The sequence below is a fragment of the Zootoca vivipara genome, chromosome 4 (genome assembly GCF_965207765.1).
Source record: "Zootoca vivipara chromosome 4, rZooViv2.hap1.1, whole genome shotgun sequence".
Taxonomy (NCBI): Eukaryota; Metazoa; Chordata; class Lepidosauria; order Squamata; family Lacertidae; genus Zootoca; species Zootoca vivipara.
Window position 1 is genome coordinate 75,899,225 of NC_142587.1, and position 17,081 is coordinate 75,916,305.

Below are 17,081 nucleotides of genomic sequence, written 5' to 3' on the forward strand. Positions count from 1 at the left end.
GGAGAGGGAGAGGGAGAGGGAGAGGGAGAGGGAGAGGGAGAGGGAGAGGGAGAGGGAGAGGGAGAGACTCCGTCTGACAGGCGCCGATTCCTTCTCCGTAGGCTAAGGCAGGAGCCCTAGTGGACTCCGTTTCCCAGCATGCAACCCCACCGAGAGGGCCTAGTCGTCACGTTGCATCTCGGGAGCTGTAGTCCTAGAAACCCTTGTTATGCAAAAAACACGGGGATGAAGCGAGGAGGTGGGAGGGTCCCGACGACAGCCCTCTGGACGGAAGTGTTGCACACGCGCGTTCTCTCAGGCGGGCAGGTGAGCAGCCCCATCTCTCGCCCTCGGCGGCGGCACCTGTTCGCTTGTCAGGCTTCTCTGGGAGCCGGGGGGGGGGTTGCGGGGGGGGGGAGGGAACGGGGGCATCGTGTGAACCGTCCAGAGGTGGCGGGTGGGGGCCGGGAACCCAAGCAGGCCGGGGGGTTGGGGAAGAAGGCAATACATATAAAGTTGCCCTTTGTCCCGCAAGAGTGAGTTAAGCGACTCTCAAAGTCTGCTCGACTGCAGCCTTTAAAATAATAATTAAAAAAAAATACTTTGTATAAACAAGCAAACGGGCAGATAGGGGTGAGGGACGGTCGCCTACTGCTGGCACCGAAAGCTAAATCGAGGGGTTTTCGCTTCGCTCTCGGTCTCCACACACAAACACGGAGTAGCTTTTCCTAACTCGGGTCTTGCTGGGTGTGAAACATTTCAAGGCGCGGGATTCAGCCCTGGATTTGGGCTGTGTGGCGAATTGTAAGGCGATGATGGGACTTTGCGCTTCAACTTTTGAGGGGTGGTTTTTTTGGGGGGTGGGTGGGGTGGGTTAAATTAAAATTTTCCCGCCTCTGCCAGCGCTGCTGCGTCCGCTTCTCAACCCTCCTCTTCCACCCTCACCCCCCACGGTTGTTTTCCCCTCAGAGGAAAAATACGAAACGTCACAGTTCTGGGTGACAATAATAATGATAATAAAGGAGTCCAAGCTGTCATACGCTGACTTAATCCCGCTCAGAGACGCATTGTGGGGATAACAGGCTGTGTTCCTGGCCTTGGTACGTGATTTTTAAAAATGGCAAAGCCAGGATTTTTGTTATTTGGGCCGGGGGCAGGCTTTTGTAAGAGGGGAGGGAGGGGCAAACTTCAGATTTGTATTGGTTTTGATTGATTTGGGGAGGGCAGCTTTTGAATGATTTGGTTATGCCCATGTTTGTGAGAAATAAATTAATAAGGGGTTCCCCCACCACCACACATATGTACGATCCGAGTTGCATAAGACCTGCGAGGGGTTTGCTTTTTAAAAGCAGCTTTCGTCACTTTTTGAGGACTCGCAAAGCAGTGTACAAACAGAGTCAAGGCAAGATGTCATGATGAAATAGCCACCATTGTAAGCATACAGGCTAGAATAAAATTCTTCCTGCCCCACCGGCTAGAGGATTACTGATTCACAGCTATGGTAAAATCCTGAGGTTCTCAATTGTGTTCAATAGGAAGCTCTCACCCAGCATCACCCTAATGGAAGATTCAAAAATGGCTTCCAGTGTGAATGCGCAAGCTCCCTGTTTGCGCAATTGATGGTTTACTCCGTTCTGTTGTAGAGTAGGCAGTTTTCTCCAAGAGGCTTCTTGCCACTTGCATCTGCGCATGTGACTTGGGTCACTTGGGTATGAAAAAGGTGAGCTGGCAAGGCTCTTTTACCTCCTTTTAAGATGTCCCCACCAATCCTGCTGATTTTCAGCAGTTGTGAAAAGTCTGCATATGGTTGAAAGTCTTTGTATCGATCTGTCTGTATTCCTCCCCACCCCCATGTTCCATGACTGACTCCTGATATTAAAAAGAGTATTGGGGGTTCAGGCATGATATATTCTAATAGTGTGCTACACTGTTCTATAAGATCAAGTGAGTATTTCCCCTGTGCTTCACGGACGCTGCGTTCTGGATTTTGAAAACCCTGAGAGTCAAAGACCATTTGAAAGAACAGTCATTCTTGTTTCAGTGACCTAGGACATGTTTGAGTGCCAGATCAAATTACATTCAACTTTCCCTGTCTGGTTGAAAAAACACCTGTTCTCAGATGAATGGAGAGGGTCAACCAGCTAGCAGTGAACCACACTGAAACTCTTGCACTACTGGGATTATATTCAAGTAGTTCAAAACACCCAGCTGCCATAATAATTCATAGAACAGCAAGAAAGGCCATAAAGTACAATTGCTTAGCAAATAAAAATGATAATATATGAGAACAGCAATGAGAAAATATATTATTAATAATTCTTTTTTTTCTTCTGGATGAGTAAAATGCTTTTTAGGACAACAGTTTACTTAAAACACGTTTTGTAATGGTTTTATGTACAACAATCTATTTTACTGTGTTAGAAAATGATAATTCCTGTGAACATTCATGCGAGGTGTGCTCAGTGTTTTCATTGCTGTTGCAAGTTTATCTTGATACCCAAATATGTTGCTAGTCCTTAATATTGTGAGTATGCAATGCGGTTTCTTCCCAAGTAATGCATTTGGTTTGTCTGTTTACTACAACATTTGTAATTTCTATTTTCAAGTTTTATTTGCCTATGTCTTAGGTGGCAAAAATTAAAATGCCTGTGTTTTAAGTAGCATAGGGTGCTGCCTCTCATTCACTTGCTAGTACAGTATTGGTTATATTTGCTTGTACAAAAGTAGGGGTCCAGTCCTATATTGCATTTACATGCACTTTGCAAAATGGGCTGTTCTTCTGAATAAAGTATGCATAGCATTGCTTTGTAAAATTAAGAAAAATGACAAATAAATATAATATTATGCTAATTAAGTGTTAAATTATGTATTTTGTATTGTTAAAGCAGCAAAACAATTTTAGGTTTGATAAATAATTAAGTAAGTATTGAATATATTTGAATTTCTCACTGAATTGGAAGCCTGGGATTCACAGTTTCTAAAATTTTAAATCTAGGCAAACACACCACCAAAAAGGACTGGCTCATGCTTAGCAGCGAAAGAATGCTGAGTCTCAGTTGGAAAAGAGAAACATAAAACTTAGGGTTGGGAGGAGAAATACTGTAGATTATTCTGATTCCTGAAGGAGGGCCGGGCCAACTGACTGGAACCCTGAATAGGAGTACTCTACACTGCAATATTGCTTTAGATCCTATTGTATTATATGTAATAATTATGTTTGGGTTAATCTTTCTCCTGAAACAAGAGTTTCAGTAACAGAAATAAACTTTATTGGCTAAAAAAACAGAATTTTATCTGAAGTGTGGAGATCGTGATCTGCACCAAAACGTAATTTTAAATACCAGCATTTTGAAACTGTTCCTACTTCCACACCACAGTGGCAAGTGGGAAACAGGTGACTATAGATTGCCTCCAATAAATGCTCATACATTTATATAAATTAGATACGTAAATGAACTGAAAGTCACAGCCCTCCTACTTTGGCTAGAAGGAACTGCTTCTGCTGTCAGCCTTTTTATCCATCTAACTCAGTTTCATCAAGCCTTGACTGGTGGCTGTTCTCTAAAGCAGGGGTCGGCAAACTACGGTCTGCGGGCCGGATCCAGCCTAATTGCTTTCAGGATCCAGCCCACGGACGGTCTGTGGATCAGCGTGCGCCGTGGGGATTTTGTTCATTTTTTTTTGCGCTGCCATTTTTTTCCTGTGCCGCCATTTCCCCCCTCCCTCTCATGTATTGCACCTCCTCCTCCTCCCTCCTATTAAAAGTGCGAGCAGAGGTGGGCGCCAATCGTGGCCAATTGCCTGCAAAGGTGTGTGAGGCCTTGGCCAATGTGTGGGCAGTGGCTGCACGTGATCAGCGGCTGCCCCGCAGCGTGGAGCCAAAATCATCTCAGTGACGGGAGGAAGAGACCAAGCGGCGGCGGCTCTGCCAATCAAACGCCACGCCTGGTTTACCTCAGTGGTGTTTGATTGACAGAGACGTCCCCGCGCTGCTTGGCCTCTTCCTCCCGCTGCCACTCAGCCTCTTCTGCCGCCACCGCCTTGTACCCACGAGAAGCAGCAGCGGCTGCGGCAGGTAAGGTAAGCGCAGCGGCTGGGGTGGGGAGGAGAACTACTTGCCTCCTTCGCCTCTTCTTCCCGTCCTGTCCCCCCCCCCCCCGCTTCTCCAGCCCGCCACAATGTCTGAGGGACAGTGGGCCGGCCCGCGGCTAAAAAATTTTGCCAACCCCTGCTCTAAAGCTTCTGGCAGAGGGCTTTCATAGTCATGTTAGCTGAACTGCTTTTGACTGGAGACACCAGATGAACCTGGGACCACCTAACATGGTCCCAGGTTCATCTGGGACCACACTAACAGATGAACATGGGACCACCTAACATGGTTCCTGCTTGGCAGGGGGTTAGACTGGAACTATGATTCTAAGAGGTCAAACAATTGTTAGTTTATAGTTCATATGCCATTATATCTAGTTAGAAGTCAAATGTATTGTTAGCACCTTTTCATTGCTTTTCTCATTTTAATTGCAGGTTGGATAATAGAAGAATGAATAAATATGCACAGAAGATGTTTAAAATCTAAGATGTTTGATCGGCAATAAGGTTGCATTATATCCTGTGAAAACATTGGGCATTTTCCAAAGATGCTAGCTCCCTTCTTCAGCTGCCCAATGAGAACATTTACTGTTCCATTGCACTGTACCCATGAAGTTAAAATGTTGGTGTGTCTTGAAGAATTAAGTGTTTAGCCTGAGTATGGCTTTTGGAAAGAAAATGTCCCTTTCTCGAGTAGAAAATCCCTGCTTTCTGCTTTTTTTGATAATCTTTCAAGCAATATTCATCTTGATCCTGTATCGAGGCAGCAATTCAACTGTATATCGGACTTCTTTTCCGCTACCTCCCCCATTGGACTATTCACAAACAGAGGATGTCTATACAAATCTCAGTTTGTTCACTCGTGCTCCTGATAAGGCAAATATGCGGTACTGCACTGATTCATCAATATTAGGTATGTATAAAATAAAAAAGACACAATAAGGATTCTTGCTTTTGTCTTCCTCACTCTTAATGTTTGCAGCTTGATGTTGGTAATGCATCCTAATGATTTGAGTTACACATGAAAGCTGTATTTGGCTGTGATCCTAACTCCCATTTAGGAGCAGCAGTGCTCCATGAAGTAGTGGAGCCACCATCTCTTCCATTTCCTGGTTGTACTGCTCAGGGAGAAGGAGGGACACACACAGTAAAATTTCCAATTCTCACTATGCCAGCTCCTGGCTGGTGCAGCAGAGGGGCCTGGATCAGGCCCATTGGTAGTAGCTGGACTGACTTAGGCTCCAGAAGAACCTCAGCTGGGTGCAGTGGGATCCACCTTGTTCACAGAGCATACCCCACACTGCCAGGACTGGGTAGAGGGAAACCTCTGCTGCGTTCCATCTCTCCAGTTAAGCTGATTGAGTTTTAGGATTGCTTTACCTATATGTCGATGTTGGGTGGTTATTGTACTGGGACCGATGGGTGAAAGCATCTTTCCTAGTAGCATTAATTTCAAATATTACATCAATCTTTTAGAATATATAATTTAGATGGGAAATTGCACCTGTTTGCTTGTATTTTCCAGTGCTGGAATTGCAGAATATTCATTAAACAATGTACCGGTATGTGCTTCCTTTTTTGAGTCAACAAACATCATAAATACCTGTAGCTACCGGTATATCAACTACTTTGTTTCTGGCACGGGATTGTCTTTGTTATGTGTTTCATAAATGGTTGTTTTGTTGTGCTTAGAGAACCTTGGCTAGTACAGGAAACATTGATTTGATATTGGATGACCTTCCAGTGGACCCATGTGTTTGAGCTGTTTGGCTGTGGAACAGTCGCCCTCTGGAAGTTGGAGAGTCTCCTTCCTTGGAGGATTTTAAGCGGAGGTTGGATGGTCATCTGCCATGGATGCTTTAGCTGAGATTCCTGCATTGCAGGGGGTTGGACTAGATGACCATTGGGTCCCTTCCAACTCTATGATTGTATGATAATACAATTTTGATATGCTAATTAGGTAATAAATTATACATTTTGTGTTGTTAAATCAGTAAAATAAGTTTTGACTTTATCGAGTCAATAAAGTACCGGTACTGTACTGTGTGTATTTACTGCCCCCCACCCCACCCCAAATTATACATTACATTATACATTACTAATGAAAGTAAGGCAGTTTACTTCAGGAGTGTTTTCAGTTTTATATCCTCAAAATGCAGGCACAAAAGCAGACAAATTTATATTCAGGCATTCCGGGCTATGCCTGGGGGACAGGTTTAGCAACTGTTCCCTTCTTCCAGATGATGTCATAGCTGTATGCTACAGGGGCAGTCAATGATCTGACTTTCTGCATAACTTGGGCGTTGATGAGATGTGATTTTGGTATCCCAGGCCTTCCAAATATTCATACTCACACATCTGCCATACAACAGCAGATACACAACTTTGGCTTTGTATTAAAGGTAAAAGTACCCCTGACCATTAGGTCCAGTCGTGACCGACTCTGAGGTTGCGACGCTCATCTCGCATTATTAGCCGAGGGAGCCAGCGTACAGCTTCCAGGTCGTGGCCAGCATGACAAAGCCGCTTCTGGCGAACCAGCGCAGCACACAGAAACACCATTTACCTTCCCGCTGTATTTATTTATCTACAGTACTTGCACTTTGACTTGCTTTCGAACTGCTAGGTTGGCAGGAGCTGGGACCGAGCAACGGGAGCTCACCCTGTCACGGGGATTCGAACCGCCAACCTTCTGATCGGCAAGCCCTAGGCTCTATGGTTTAACCCACAGCGCCACCCGCATCCCTTAGTGGCTTTGTATTGCTTTGCTATTAAAGCTACCTCATGAGCAAAGCTCCATTGATGTACTGTATCTTAATCTGAACTCACAAATGTTGCCCAACACTTGGACTTTTTATACATAAGGTGTTTGAGACTCAGTCTACATTAGTCTACATTAGTCTGACAAGAAATTTTGATTGTCCTTTTAACTTTTTGCCTTTGTTGTTGAAATTTAAGAAACCCTATGTTAATTTGGCTGGTGAACTTGCTTTTGTATTGGGTTGTAGGATTGTGTTCTTTTTGCATTACTTTCCTATATTAATCTTCCATTGGAAGCAGTTGCTTTTGCTATAAGTAGCTATCCTTTTTTACAATTGCTGTTCATCTTAAGATGTTTTTCAGTGTGCTAGATATTAGCATCCAGTACCTCTTATCTTGCATATTGCTATTTTTAAAAACTTAATCTTTTTCAGTAACTACTTCTGAATAACTGCCTAACTCTGGATTTGTGCTTGCATTGTCTGCTCCACTGACTGTTTTTTTTACTGCTGGACTGGTTTTGACATAAGGCCAAACCATAGTTTAGCACAGGGGTAGGGAACCGGCTCTTGTGCTTGCGTTGTCTATTCCAATGCCTGTTTTTCTTACTGCTAAACTGGTTTTGACATAATGCTCGCCATAGTTTAGCACAGGAGTAGGGAACAGGATCTGGCTGACAGGACAATTCCTTGTGCCCCCCCCCAACTCTGACAGGCCTCTCACCTGTCCATCACCCAACATCACTATGATTTCAGTTGACCAATTCTTTCTTTGCAGCGAAGTCATCACCCTCGGCTTGTGTTTTTCCACATGACGGGGAGTTCAGAATTGTTTATTAATGTTTTAGAATAACCTCCAGTTTGCTGTGTCATCCAAACCCAAACTGTGTTTAATCTTAACTATGGTTAGCAAAAGCATGCTGACTTGGACTCAAACTCCCATCAGTCCCAGTCCTCCCATCAAATATGAGTGAGTTGTAGTTCAGCAATATCTGGAGGACTATAAGTTCCTCCGTTTCTTCTCATTACATTCCAATTAAGCCAGTATTATAAGGTGGGGAGTGAGATGAGAGGGAGTTGTGACGGTACTATATCCTAGGCAGCATTCATTTGGTTTTGATAAAGCTTGTGCAAATCATTCTGTGCGGCAGTGGCAATATCAGCAAATAGGAGCCAGGCAAAGTATAGTTCCCATTCTGTGACTCCTGATGGGAAAGCAGTAGATTTGCAGTAATGAAATTCACACACTTTAAAAAGTGACACTGTCAATCTTTCAGTCCTTGTCTAGGGAAAAAAAAGAATAATAGCTGAATCAATCGAAATGGTGTAGTCAGGTTGTGGAAGAGATGGTGTTCTTTGCTTTTGTATGCAGTTAATGTCTAGGGTCCTCATTAGTAGTGAGAAGAAATAACTTCATTTCCATATTCTTGAAGGGTAAGGTTTGCAGTAGGCTGTGCTGCTTTTTGAGAAGATGAGTGTACCCATGATTGAATCATCAGTATAATCTGCTTAGTTATCAATGAAGTCTTCCTGCACCAACCATGGCCATAACTAGTGCTGGATTGTAGTGTGGTGCAGGCGGTTCCCTTGCACAGGGTGCTGAGCTGAGGGGGCGCAAAATAATAATAAATAATAATGGTAGTGATGATGGTGATGATAATGAAACCTATATTTATACAGGCACCTACTGAGAAGATCCATTTAAAAAGCAACAGCACTAAAAAGAATTATTGTGAAGATAAGGAATATTTGGGGGGGGGTATGTGCCAAAATCTGTCCTTGCCCAGGGTGCCATATTACCAAAGTCCTCCCCTGCCATTACTCTTACTGAGAACTGTTCTTTAGCCTTTTCCACATGAATCAGTGTAATTTTCAGAGCAGATCTGAACCCTCCTAGTTTAGAGAGTTTGTTGGAAGCTGCCCAGAGTGGCTGCGGCAACCCATTCAGATGGGCAGGGGATTATCGTCATCATCATTACTTGGTATGTTAGCTTTAATTTTATATTCCTTAAGTAAGTGTGGTTTGACTTCCTATGCTCTCCTTACCCTTTCCCTCCCCATGAAGCCAACTGAATATCTTGAACCGTTTAATCCTCCTTGTTCTGGATAGCTTATTCTTACTGGTGTTGTCACTATTTTCCAGACCATTCTAATTATGTGATTTATTCAGCTATTAAAAGAGATCAACAAACAGTGTGGCCAAGTGTTGTTACTCACAATGCTTGTCCCAGTGTGGTCTGTCTCCTGTGGATACATGAAGACACACAGTATGCTCTTCCTGTTTTCTGTTTCTTCCTTGTACAGGTGCAATCATTGGATTTGCTTGAGTTGAAGGAACCCAGTGTTTGTTCTATACTGTACAGGATTAGAGTATAGGGATACTCTAGTCTGCAGTAAATCCATTCTTTACATTCCTCCTTCACTCTAAACCAGTGTTTCTCAACCTTTTTTGGGCCACAGCACACTTTTCTATGAAAAAAATCCCGCGGCACACCAACTCTGTGCCGCCCTATATTTAGTTTAGTTTGGAGGGGAGACGTACCGGTAAAGCATGCCGCTGAAGAACTGCTGCGCGGTAGCCAGGCGGACCCACCAGGCGCAGAGCCTGCGGAGCGAGCGGGGACAGACCCCAGGCGGGCAGACACGGGCGCGCAGCTGCCGCCGCCTCCCTCCCAGCCACCCCAGGCAGCCGCCGCCGCTCTGGCCCGGCGAAGGGAAGCCCTGCGCAGCCTTCCCCGCCTGCCTCCTCCTCCCCAGGAGGGCGATTTGCATTGTCACGTGCCTGGCGGCTGCCAATTGGCAGCGCTGACCCGCCGGAAAGGAAGCCGGCCGGGTCACGACGCGGGCGCTCGCCTCGCGTCGTGACCCGGCCGGCTTCCTTTCCGGCGGGTCAGTGACGTGACAGTGCAAATCGCCCTTCTTGTCGCGGCACACCAGCCAGTGTGCCGCGGCACAGTAGTGTGCCGCGGAACACCGGTTGAGAAACGCTGCTCTAAACCAGCTTATATCTGCAATTTAGTTGTAGTGTCCTTGCTGTGCTGCTGCAATGTCATGTTGAACTACGTGCTGGCATAGCAATTGGTGTTCCCTTGGCATAAGAAGGATCAGTCCATCAGAATAGTAAATAGAGTTGGTCAATGTATAGCTTTATACCAGCCTCTGGTATCAAGGCTGCTATTGATTGTGAAAATGGAACACTTTTAATTTAAAAATGTTAATTGAAGTGCTATGATCCCACTGACCCAAGGAAGCTGCATTGTATACTTAATAGCTCTTGCTATTTAAAGGCAAATTAAGTACTGATTCCACAATTATTTATATTTTCTGTGAAGTACTTATATAAAAAACATGTTGGAATTAAAAAATCTACCTAGAGTTTGTAAGAAAGCAGTTGACTAGCTTGTTATTGCAAGGAATTGGGTGATTTGTGCCTGTCCCTAATTGATTTTGCATTCTGACATAATGGCCTTGTTTGGATGAGCCTTGGGATCATGTACTCATCCTTGCACAACTGCAAAGAAGCATTCATTTTAAACTATCAGCAGCTTGCTGGGGCATCTAAGCTCAGGCAAGCTGCAAATCAAATTGTACTCTTATGAAGCTGGCTTGCTTCAGTTTAGTTTAGCCACAGTTTAGAGTTTGGATGGAATGCTAAACCAGTTAATCTTAAATGGAAGTAGAAGCTTCTAATCCCCTCTGCATCCTTATTAGAGGAGAGGGGAAATGCACAGGCCTGAGGCTTGCAAAGGCTTGCTCTCCTAATGCTAATTAGTGGTTTAGTCAGTTATGTCTGAGCTCAGCCAGAGCCTCCCACACGCATTCTTTTAGAAGAAAAATGTTTAAATCAGCACCTGTGCTCTACCAACTATCCTTGTAGGAGACTTTATCTCAATGAATAACTTATTCTGAAACTTGTAAGATTTGGACAGGTTTTCAAAGTGGTTTTTCTCACTTCCTCACCCACTTAACCCTTCTTCTCATACAGTTGGACCCTTATCCGTCACATTTGACACACTACCCAGTGAAGAAACGATCATCAGCAAAAACCCGTATGTCCAGTCAGGCGGTCGCTACAGCCCTCCCCATTGTGAGGCTCGCTACAAAACTGCTGTCATTGTGCCACACAAGAATCATGAGAAACACTTGCAGCATTTCCTCTATTATCTCCATCCTTTCCTTCAGCGTCAGCAGATTAACTACTGTATCTACTTGATTCATCAGGTAAGCCAAACCAAAGGCACGCTGAAAGTCTCTTTAACATGATTTTTTTTAATAAAATGAGCTAACGCAAATGTTGTCTGATAAGTACAGAATACGGGAATGTGCCTGCAGTTTCAATATACGGCTGTCTATAAAGTGCTCCTCATAAAATCAAAATCTGAAAAGTTGAAATGTCAAGGATGCTGCTGCTTTCTAAATTGCAAGTGTTCATCTTCTAATCAGCCATGCTGCTTTTTTAATGCCAGATGGAGTACATGCTATGAGTGCTGCTTAGTCCAAACTCTTCCTATGGATGTTTCTATGAAAATAACGTGATCTGCTGGGGATTTTAAAAAATTAAAAATAAAATCACATGTAAAGATCAGAAACAAGGGAAGTACTGAAGAGAAGGCCATTTGGGGAGGGATTAATTTGTTGTTTTGCATTTCTAGGTGTGAATGTGTACAATTGATATCAGGCTTGAATGTTACAAATTCTGTGGCCATCACACTAATTATTAACCATGTAAACTTCATTTTACAGCTGTTAACATATTGCATGCAATTCCAGTCCTGAAATGCTGGCAATCTTGGTCCAGTGATTATTAGCTCCATTTTGCTTCTTCCATTTCCTCAGATCCTCATTCTCCACTTACCTTTCTTCATGTTCTTCTTTACTTAATAGCTATTCTTCACCCTTATTTTAGCCTCCTTATCTCTCGTCCCATAGTCCAGCTGCTTGTGTGAGGTGGCGATCCCTTCCTAACCACTAGTTTTGTCTTTCCTCACAGTTGCTGGACTGCAAACTAGTTTCTTCAACGATTGATACGCCTAGCATGCCAAATATCTCAGTGTCACAAAAGCAACACAATATATTATGAGTGCCCTCTAACCAATCCATCATTGTGTTCTAAGGCTGATTTTCATTTTCTCTTTTCAGGCTGGAAGTGGCCCATTTAACCGAGCAAAGCTTCTTAACATTGGAGTCCGCGAGGCCATGAAAGACGATGACTGGGACTGCCTGCTTCTGCATGATGTGGACCTCATTCCAGAGAATGATTATAATGTTTATGTCTGTGATGAATATTTCCCCAAACACCTTTCCACTGCTATTGACAAGTTATACTACAGGTAATAAATATCCTAAGGAAAGGGTATACTAGGCCCATAAACCATAATATTACCATTGGTTGGGGTCGGGCAGGAGAGAGGAGAAGAAATGTAACACAAGTAGTACAAAAATGCAAATAGTACAAATTAAAATGAATTTATTAAATAATAATGTTAAAAAATTATAAGGGTTAACACTGGGCCAAGTGCTTTGCAGTCAACCAGCACTTTTTCAGGTTCTGGCAATTTCATTGTTTATGAAGCAGTTGGATAGAATACATCTACTCCTTTTCACCTTCTAACATTGCATGCATATCAATTAGGGTATGGAGCATAAAACCACACAGGTGTTCTCCTGCATGCACTTCTTTTGTATGGCACTTTGAACTGCAATCTTACTTGGGATTGTAAGTCCCATTGAATTTACAGTATTTGCAATTTATTTTTATTTGCAAATACAACAAACTTTTAGGAAAAATGTGGCAGTGAGAAGCATACAATCAATAAAATGTTCTTCATAAAACAAGTAGAAAATACATCAACACAGGAAAGCCAATGAGTTTTCAGTAGGTGTATAAGCGCCAATACTGCAAGTGCCTTCCTGGTGTTCATTGGAAGCACATTTCAAAGTGCTTTGTTTCTGTTGCAAGGAAAAACTGTTTTCTGATATTCTCTTACTTCTAAGTATGCTTAAATCATGGCCTTAACCTTGAGATGTAAAAGAGAAGAAACTTGGAAGGTGTGTTTTGAAGCATACTGAAGTCTTGAACTTTTTCCAGAACTAATACCGTACAGTACTCCCTGTATTCACAACACTTCTGGTACAGCATCAGGAGCACTAAACTTGCATGAATGTGAAAGTCATTGTGTCCTGATGCTCCATGTAGGACCAAAGAAAAATAGTAGTCTAGTTTGTTGTGCCAGACAAATGTACTCTTTGCTTTCCACAGTGCAGTGCAATATTATTATTATTTTGGTAAACTGATCTAGGTTTATTTCTTTGTAGTTTCCCATACTGGTCCTTTTTTGGTGGTGTAATTGCTTTGACCCCAGAGCATTACATGAAGATAAATGGGTTTCCAAATACCTTCTGGGACAAAGATGGTGAAGATGATGACATTGCTGAAAGGTACTATTGAGGAACAGGCGTTGAAAAAGGTTGTGATAAATTCAAACATAACAACAGTTAAGTTGTGCCTGTTTAAAAGAATGATGTGAGAACTCTCCATCGCTCAATAGGACCTCTGTTCAGAAAGTGGTTGGTAATTACTTCATTTGATGGGTTGGATTTAAAGGTGCCCTTTTGCGTGTGGAATGTGTTTTCCATTCAAAGAAGTACTGTTTTGCACCTTTAGCTAGAAAAGTGTGAGAAAAGTTGGCTGAAATGGCAGAACATTCGAAAACCGTCCTCTGAAAGCTGCTATTCCAAGGACTTTGGCGGGGCTCTATTGTACAATCTATAAACAAGTCTGAAGCTGCACTGCAGGAAACAGAAAATTTCACTCTGTTGTTTGTTTGTTTTTAAATCCAAACTCCTTGTAAGATGTGACAAGCTGCTCAGGAATTTCCAAAGCAGTTTATGATAAAGGGTAGAATACTGCTGTCTGAGATAAAGGGGCACCATACAAGCCTTTGCAGACAGCTAAATAGATTGGGATGTGTACAGGGGGCTACAAGGTGGTTTCTTACTGGGCGTTGAATTAAATGTCAGCCAGTTGCTAATTTGAGCAAAGATTAGCCCTATCAAACATTAATGTGGCAAAGTCTTGTGAAATTTCTGTTCATCTTTCCTGGGTTTTTTCCTGTTCCCAAACATGGTTGACAGAATATAAAAATGTAAATGGAACACTTTGTTCTAACCACTGTTCAAAGCAAATGTGGCTGATCTGTGGGCAGTATCCAGGCCTCCCCTCCCACCCATGTTTTGCGCCCCTCAAGATGGCCCCAAATTTAATTTTTGTTGAAAGACAAAATTATTTCCCCATTTTTCTAGTTGTTAAAAATGTATTATTAACTTTAGTGTGATGCCAAATTGTTTTTGTGCTCTTCATGCTCCCTATTTGCCCATTTTTTAAAAAAATAACATTATTATTATTTTATTGTTATTAATGACCATTCCTGAGGATCTCGTCCTGTGATTCTATGGTGCCTAATAATTTTTTTGACACCAAATACCCCCTTCTCTAATTCCTCCTTTAAAAATTTGTTAATGAATGATAAATAATTTAAAATAGTGCAGAATAGCAGATGGGAAAGTATTTTGGAAAGTAGACTTGATAACTGCAGTTCTCACTTTGGCCCAGTGCTTCATCAGGCAGTTAAAGCAGAGAAATCTGACACGGCATCGCCGGCCTGATAACTTTCATACTGGCCACTGAGACTGTGAAGCCATTGTCAGCATATGTGGTTGTATTAGGACAATGTTACTCCTATGCCTGCCCCCCTTTCAAAAAAAGGAAAAACCATTTCTAAGGAACAGCATTGAAGCTCATCAGATTGAACTTCAAAGAACCGGTTTGCTATATCTAACCCTGATACAGAGTGGAGGCTGGTGCTAAAATCTGTTATTTCGGGTTTCGCGAGGCATTTTTGAGCAGAGACAGAGCAATGCACCCAAGGTAGGACAAGAAAGAAAACGGATGACCTTATCTTATATAATTCCACCCACCAAGAGCAAATTATCCAGCCATCTTATGTCTGTATCACTGCTAGACAGAAAATAATTGATAATCATGAACTCTTAGAATATGCCAGTCCTAACCATTTCACCTTTGTTGCTGTCTGCCTTGATTTTGCCATTTTTATGAAATGCATGTACTTTTATGAAATGCATGTACTTATGCTCGTAAATTAACGTTTTCACCATCTCTTCACTTCAAAAGGATTGCTATAGCAGGAATGGGAATAGATCGCGTTCCACTTTATGTTGGGCATTACAAAATGATAGACTATGGACAAGCTGCTAAACGTGTACAGAACCTTAGAAGGTGAATACAGATTTTCTTCTTTTCATAACCAGTTTTATGTGCACTACACTTCCCTTCCCAGCAGACAGGGCTTGTAACACATTGCATCCGCACCAGATCAAACCATACCATCACCTTTGAGCCAGGATATATATTTTAGTAGTAGAGACTTGTAGTCTTTGGCACCTCAAATTCATTGTTTATCAATGTAACTACCAGCAGGATGGAGCAAAATATTTAAATACCTGATTGGTAAACATCTCGCCAACAGCCAGAGTTGAGGCATTCCAGCAGCTCTACTGGAATGGAGATAAATGAAGAGCAGAGGTGCCTTTCAGCTACATCATCTGATGCAGAAACTCTTCTCAGCCTTAGCTGTTGTGGCTGCTCTGAGCTGAGAGATACTGTATATGCTCAGAGGCACACCAAGCAGATTACTGGACTGCCCTTGGTTCATAGCACTCAGATAGATTGAAAACCATGCCGCTTTTTGGCTGCACCTTGCCTTTTTGGTATTGAAGGCTCTGCTCGTGAAGGTATTCAGTCTGCCACCAAATTTCCCGAAAGAGCTTCATGTGCTTGATAGCACATTCCTGGGTGAGGCACCTCCTACTTAGGCAAATTCTTGCAAAGGAAAACTTCTATCTATCCACATTTCATAGCCCTAGAAAACTTCCTCTTCATTTCTGCTTAAAAACCTAGACCTGTAACATTGATATCTGATTAGCATTTTTCTCTCTATTGTCCCTGCCTCACATAATTCCACCTTTACTTTCCCCTCTAGCCCTGCTGAACTGAACACTAAAAAAACGTGGAAAGATGATGGGATGAATTCTCTGGAGTACAAACTCTTGGGAAAGAAGAAGTACCACCTGTATGTTAACATTACTGTGGATATTGGGGCTCCACCAGTACTACCACCTGAGGGCGAAAGCAAAGGAAACAAAGCTTGACTCTGGCAGCATTGGACTCTTGCAGTGCTGGAGTTTGCTGGGTACAGAAGGACTGTGTGGTACAGAGACATGAAGATGCATTTTAAAAGCGTCTATTTACAAGTAAAATAATAATAAAAGTCACCACGAATGAACACGCGAGTATTAAGTTTGTGTATTTTTGGGAAAGCATGCAGCCACTGTAAAGTGCGATGTCTACTGAACCCTGCACTCTTAACTCACCTGCACAGTTCTTGAAGAGCAAGTGTTAGATCTTATAACCAGTTACACTGTGATGTGGATACTTGGCATTACTGTATCCTCTTAACCGTATGAATGTAACGTAAATTTATGTGTTTGTTCTATTTTAGACCTCTTGCATTTTGCATTATAAATTCTGTTCTCTTGCACCAGTGTTAACGCTTTAAGATGGCACTTAAGTATTAAATGTGTTTCAAAGTGTTAATTTTGTAAAAAAGTTTATTTTTCAATGAATTTAAATAAACTGCACTGAGTATTAGCATTTTGTCTCAGCTGCAATCATTACCTGCTTTTCTGAAGGATCATTTCTCTCCTTAGGGGCTTTGATTTGTTCCAGAGGTTTCTGATATACAGTACACGGCAAGGGAAAACTATAGCCAATGAGTTGTTTGCCTCTTTCCCATATAAAAGAGCACATGGCCATTTTACAGTAAGGCATGGGTGTTAGGAGCTAACTCCCTAGTTCACATTCCTCCCTAAAGCAATTCCATCTTAAACAGAGATAAATGATAGTTGAGGAGTGAGAGTGGCCAAGGTTTGCACCCCATGTGGACGTTTGTTGTAAAAATTAAGACACCTGCTTCTAGGTGTATGTAGCTCTGTAGCACTCTGCTATATTCATAGAATCGTAGAATTGTCAAGTTGGAAGAGACCATGAGGATCACCTAGTCCTCTTTGAGACCATGCACAATATAAGCACTTGTCAGAATGCTGGGTTTTGCTTTACAGAAGGTGCACAGTGCTTCTGCGTCTTCCATTAGGGCATCCTGTACTGTGCCTCTTTTC

General features: G+C 42.6%; 1 protein-coding gene across 2 annotated transcripts; it reads left to right on the top strand.

Annotated features, from left to right (window-relative positions):
- Positions 1 to 33: 33 nt before the first annotated feature.
- On the top strand, positions 34 to 16,555 carry LOC118085305 (beta-1,4-galactosyltransferase 3). 2 transcript variants are annotated; one of them, XM_035115825.3, is made up of 7 exons: positions 34 to 306; positions 4,504 to 4,981; positions 10,813 to 11,048; positions 11,967 to 12,157; positions 13,143 to 13,265; positions 15,019 to 15,123; positions 15,887 to 16,555. In XM_035115825.3, the coding sequence occupies exons 2-7, from the start codon at positions 4,729 to 4,731 to the stop codon at positions 16,053 to 16,055; spliced, it is 1,077 nt and encodes a 358-aa protein (XP_034971716.1). In that variant the 5' UTR covers positions 34 to 306; positions 4,504 to 4,728; the 3' UTR covers positions 16,056 to 16,555. The 2 variants fall into 2 exon arrangements, with proteins under 2 accessions (XP_034971716.1, XP_034971717.1); XM_035115826.3 differs by having other exon boundaries at positions 276 to 1,079.
- The last annotated feature ends 526 nt before the right edge of the window (positions 16,556 to 17,081 follow it).

Bases quoted from the DNA above. Each gene is read 5' to 3' on its own strand.
- LOC118085305 (XM_035115825.3), top strand. From the start codon at position 4,729: ATGGCTTTTGGAAAGAAAATGTCCCTTTCTCGAGTAGAAAATCCCTGC. The intron at 11,049-11,966 runs GTAAGCCAAACC...TTCTCTTTTCAG, and splicing joins GTATCTACTTGATTCATCAG to GCTGGAAGTGGCCCATTTAA. The intron at 12,158-13,142 runs GTAATAAATATC...ATTTCTTTGTAG, and splicing joins ATTGACAAGTTATACTACAG to TTTCCCATACTGGTCCTTTT.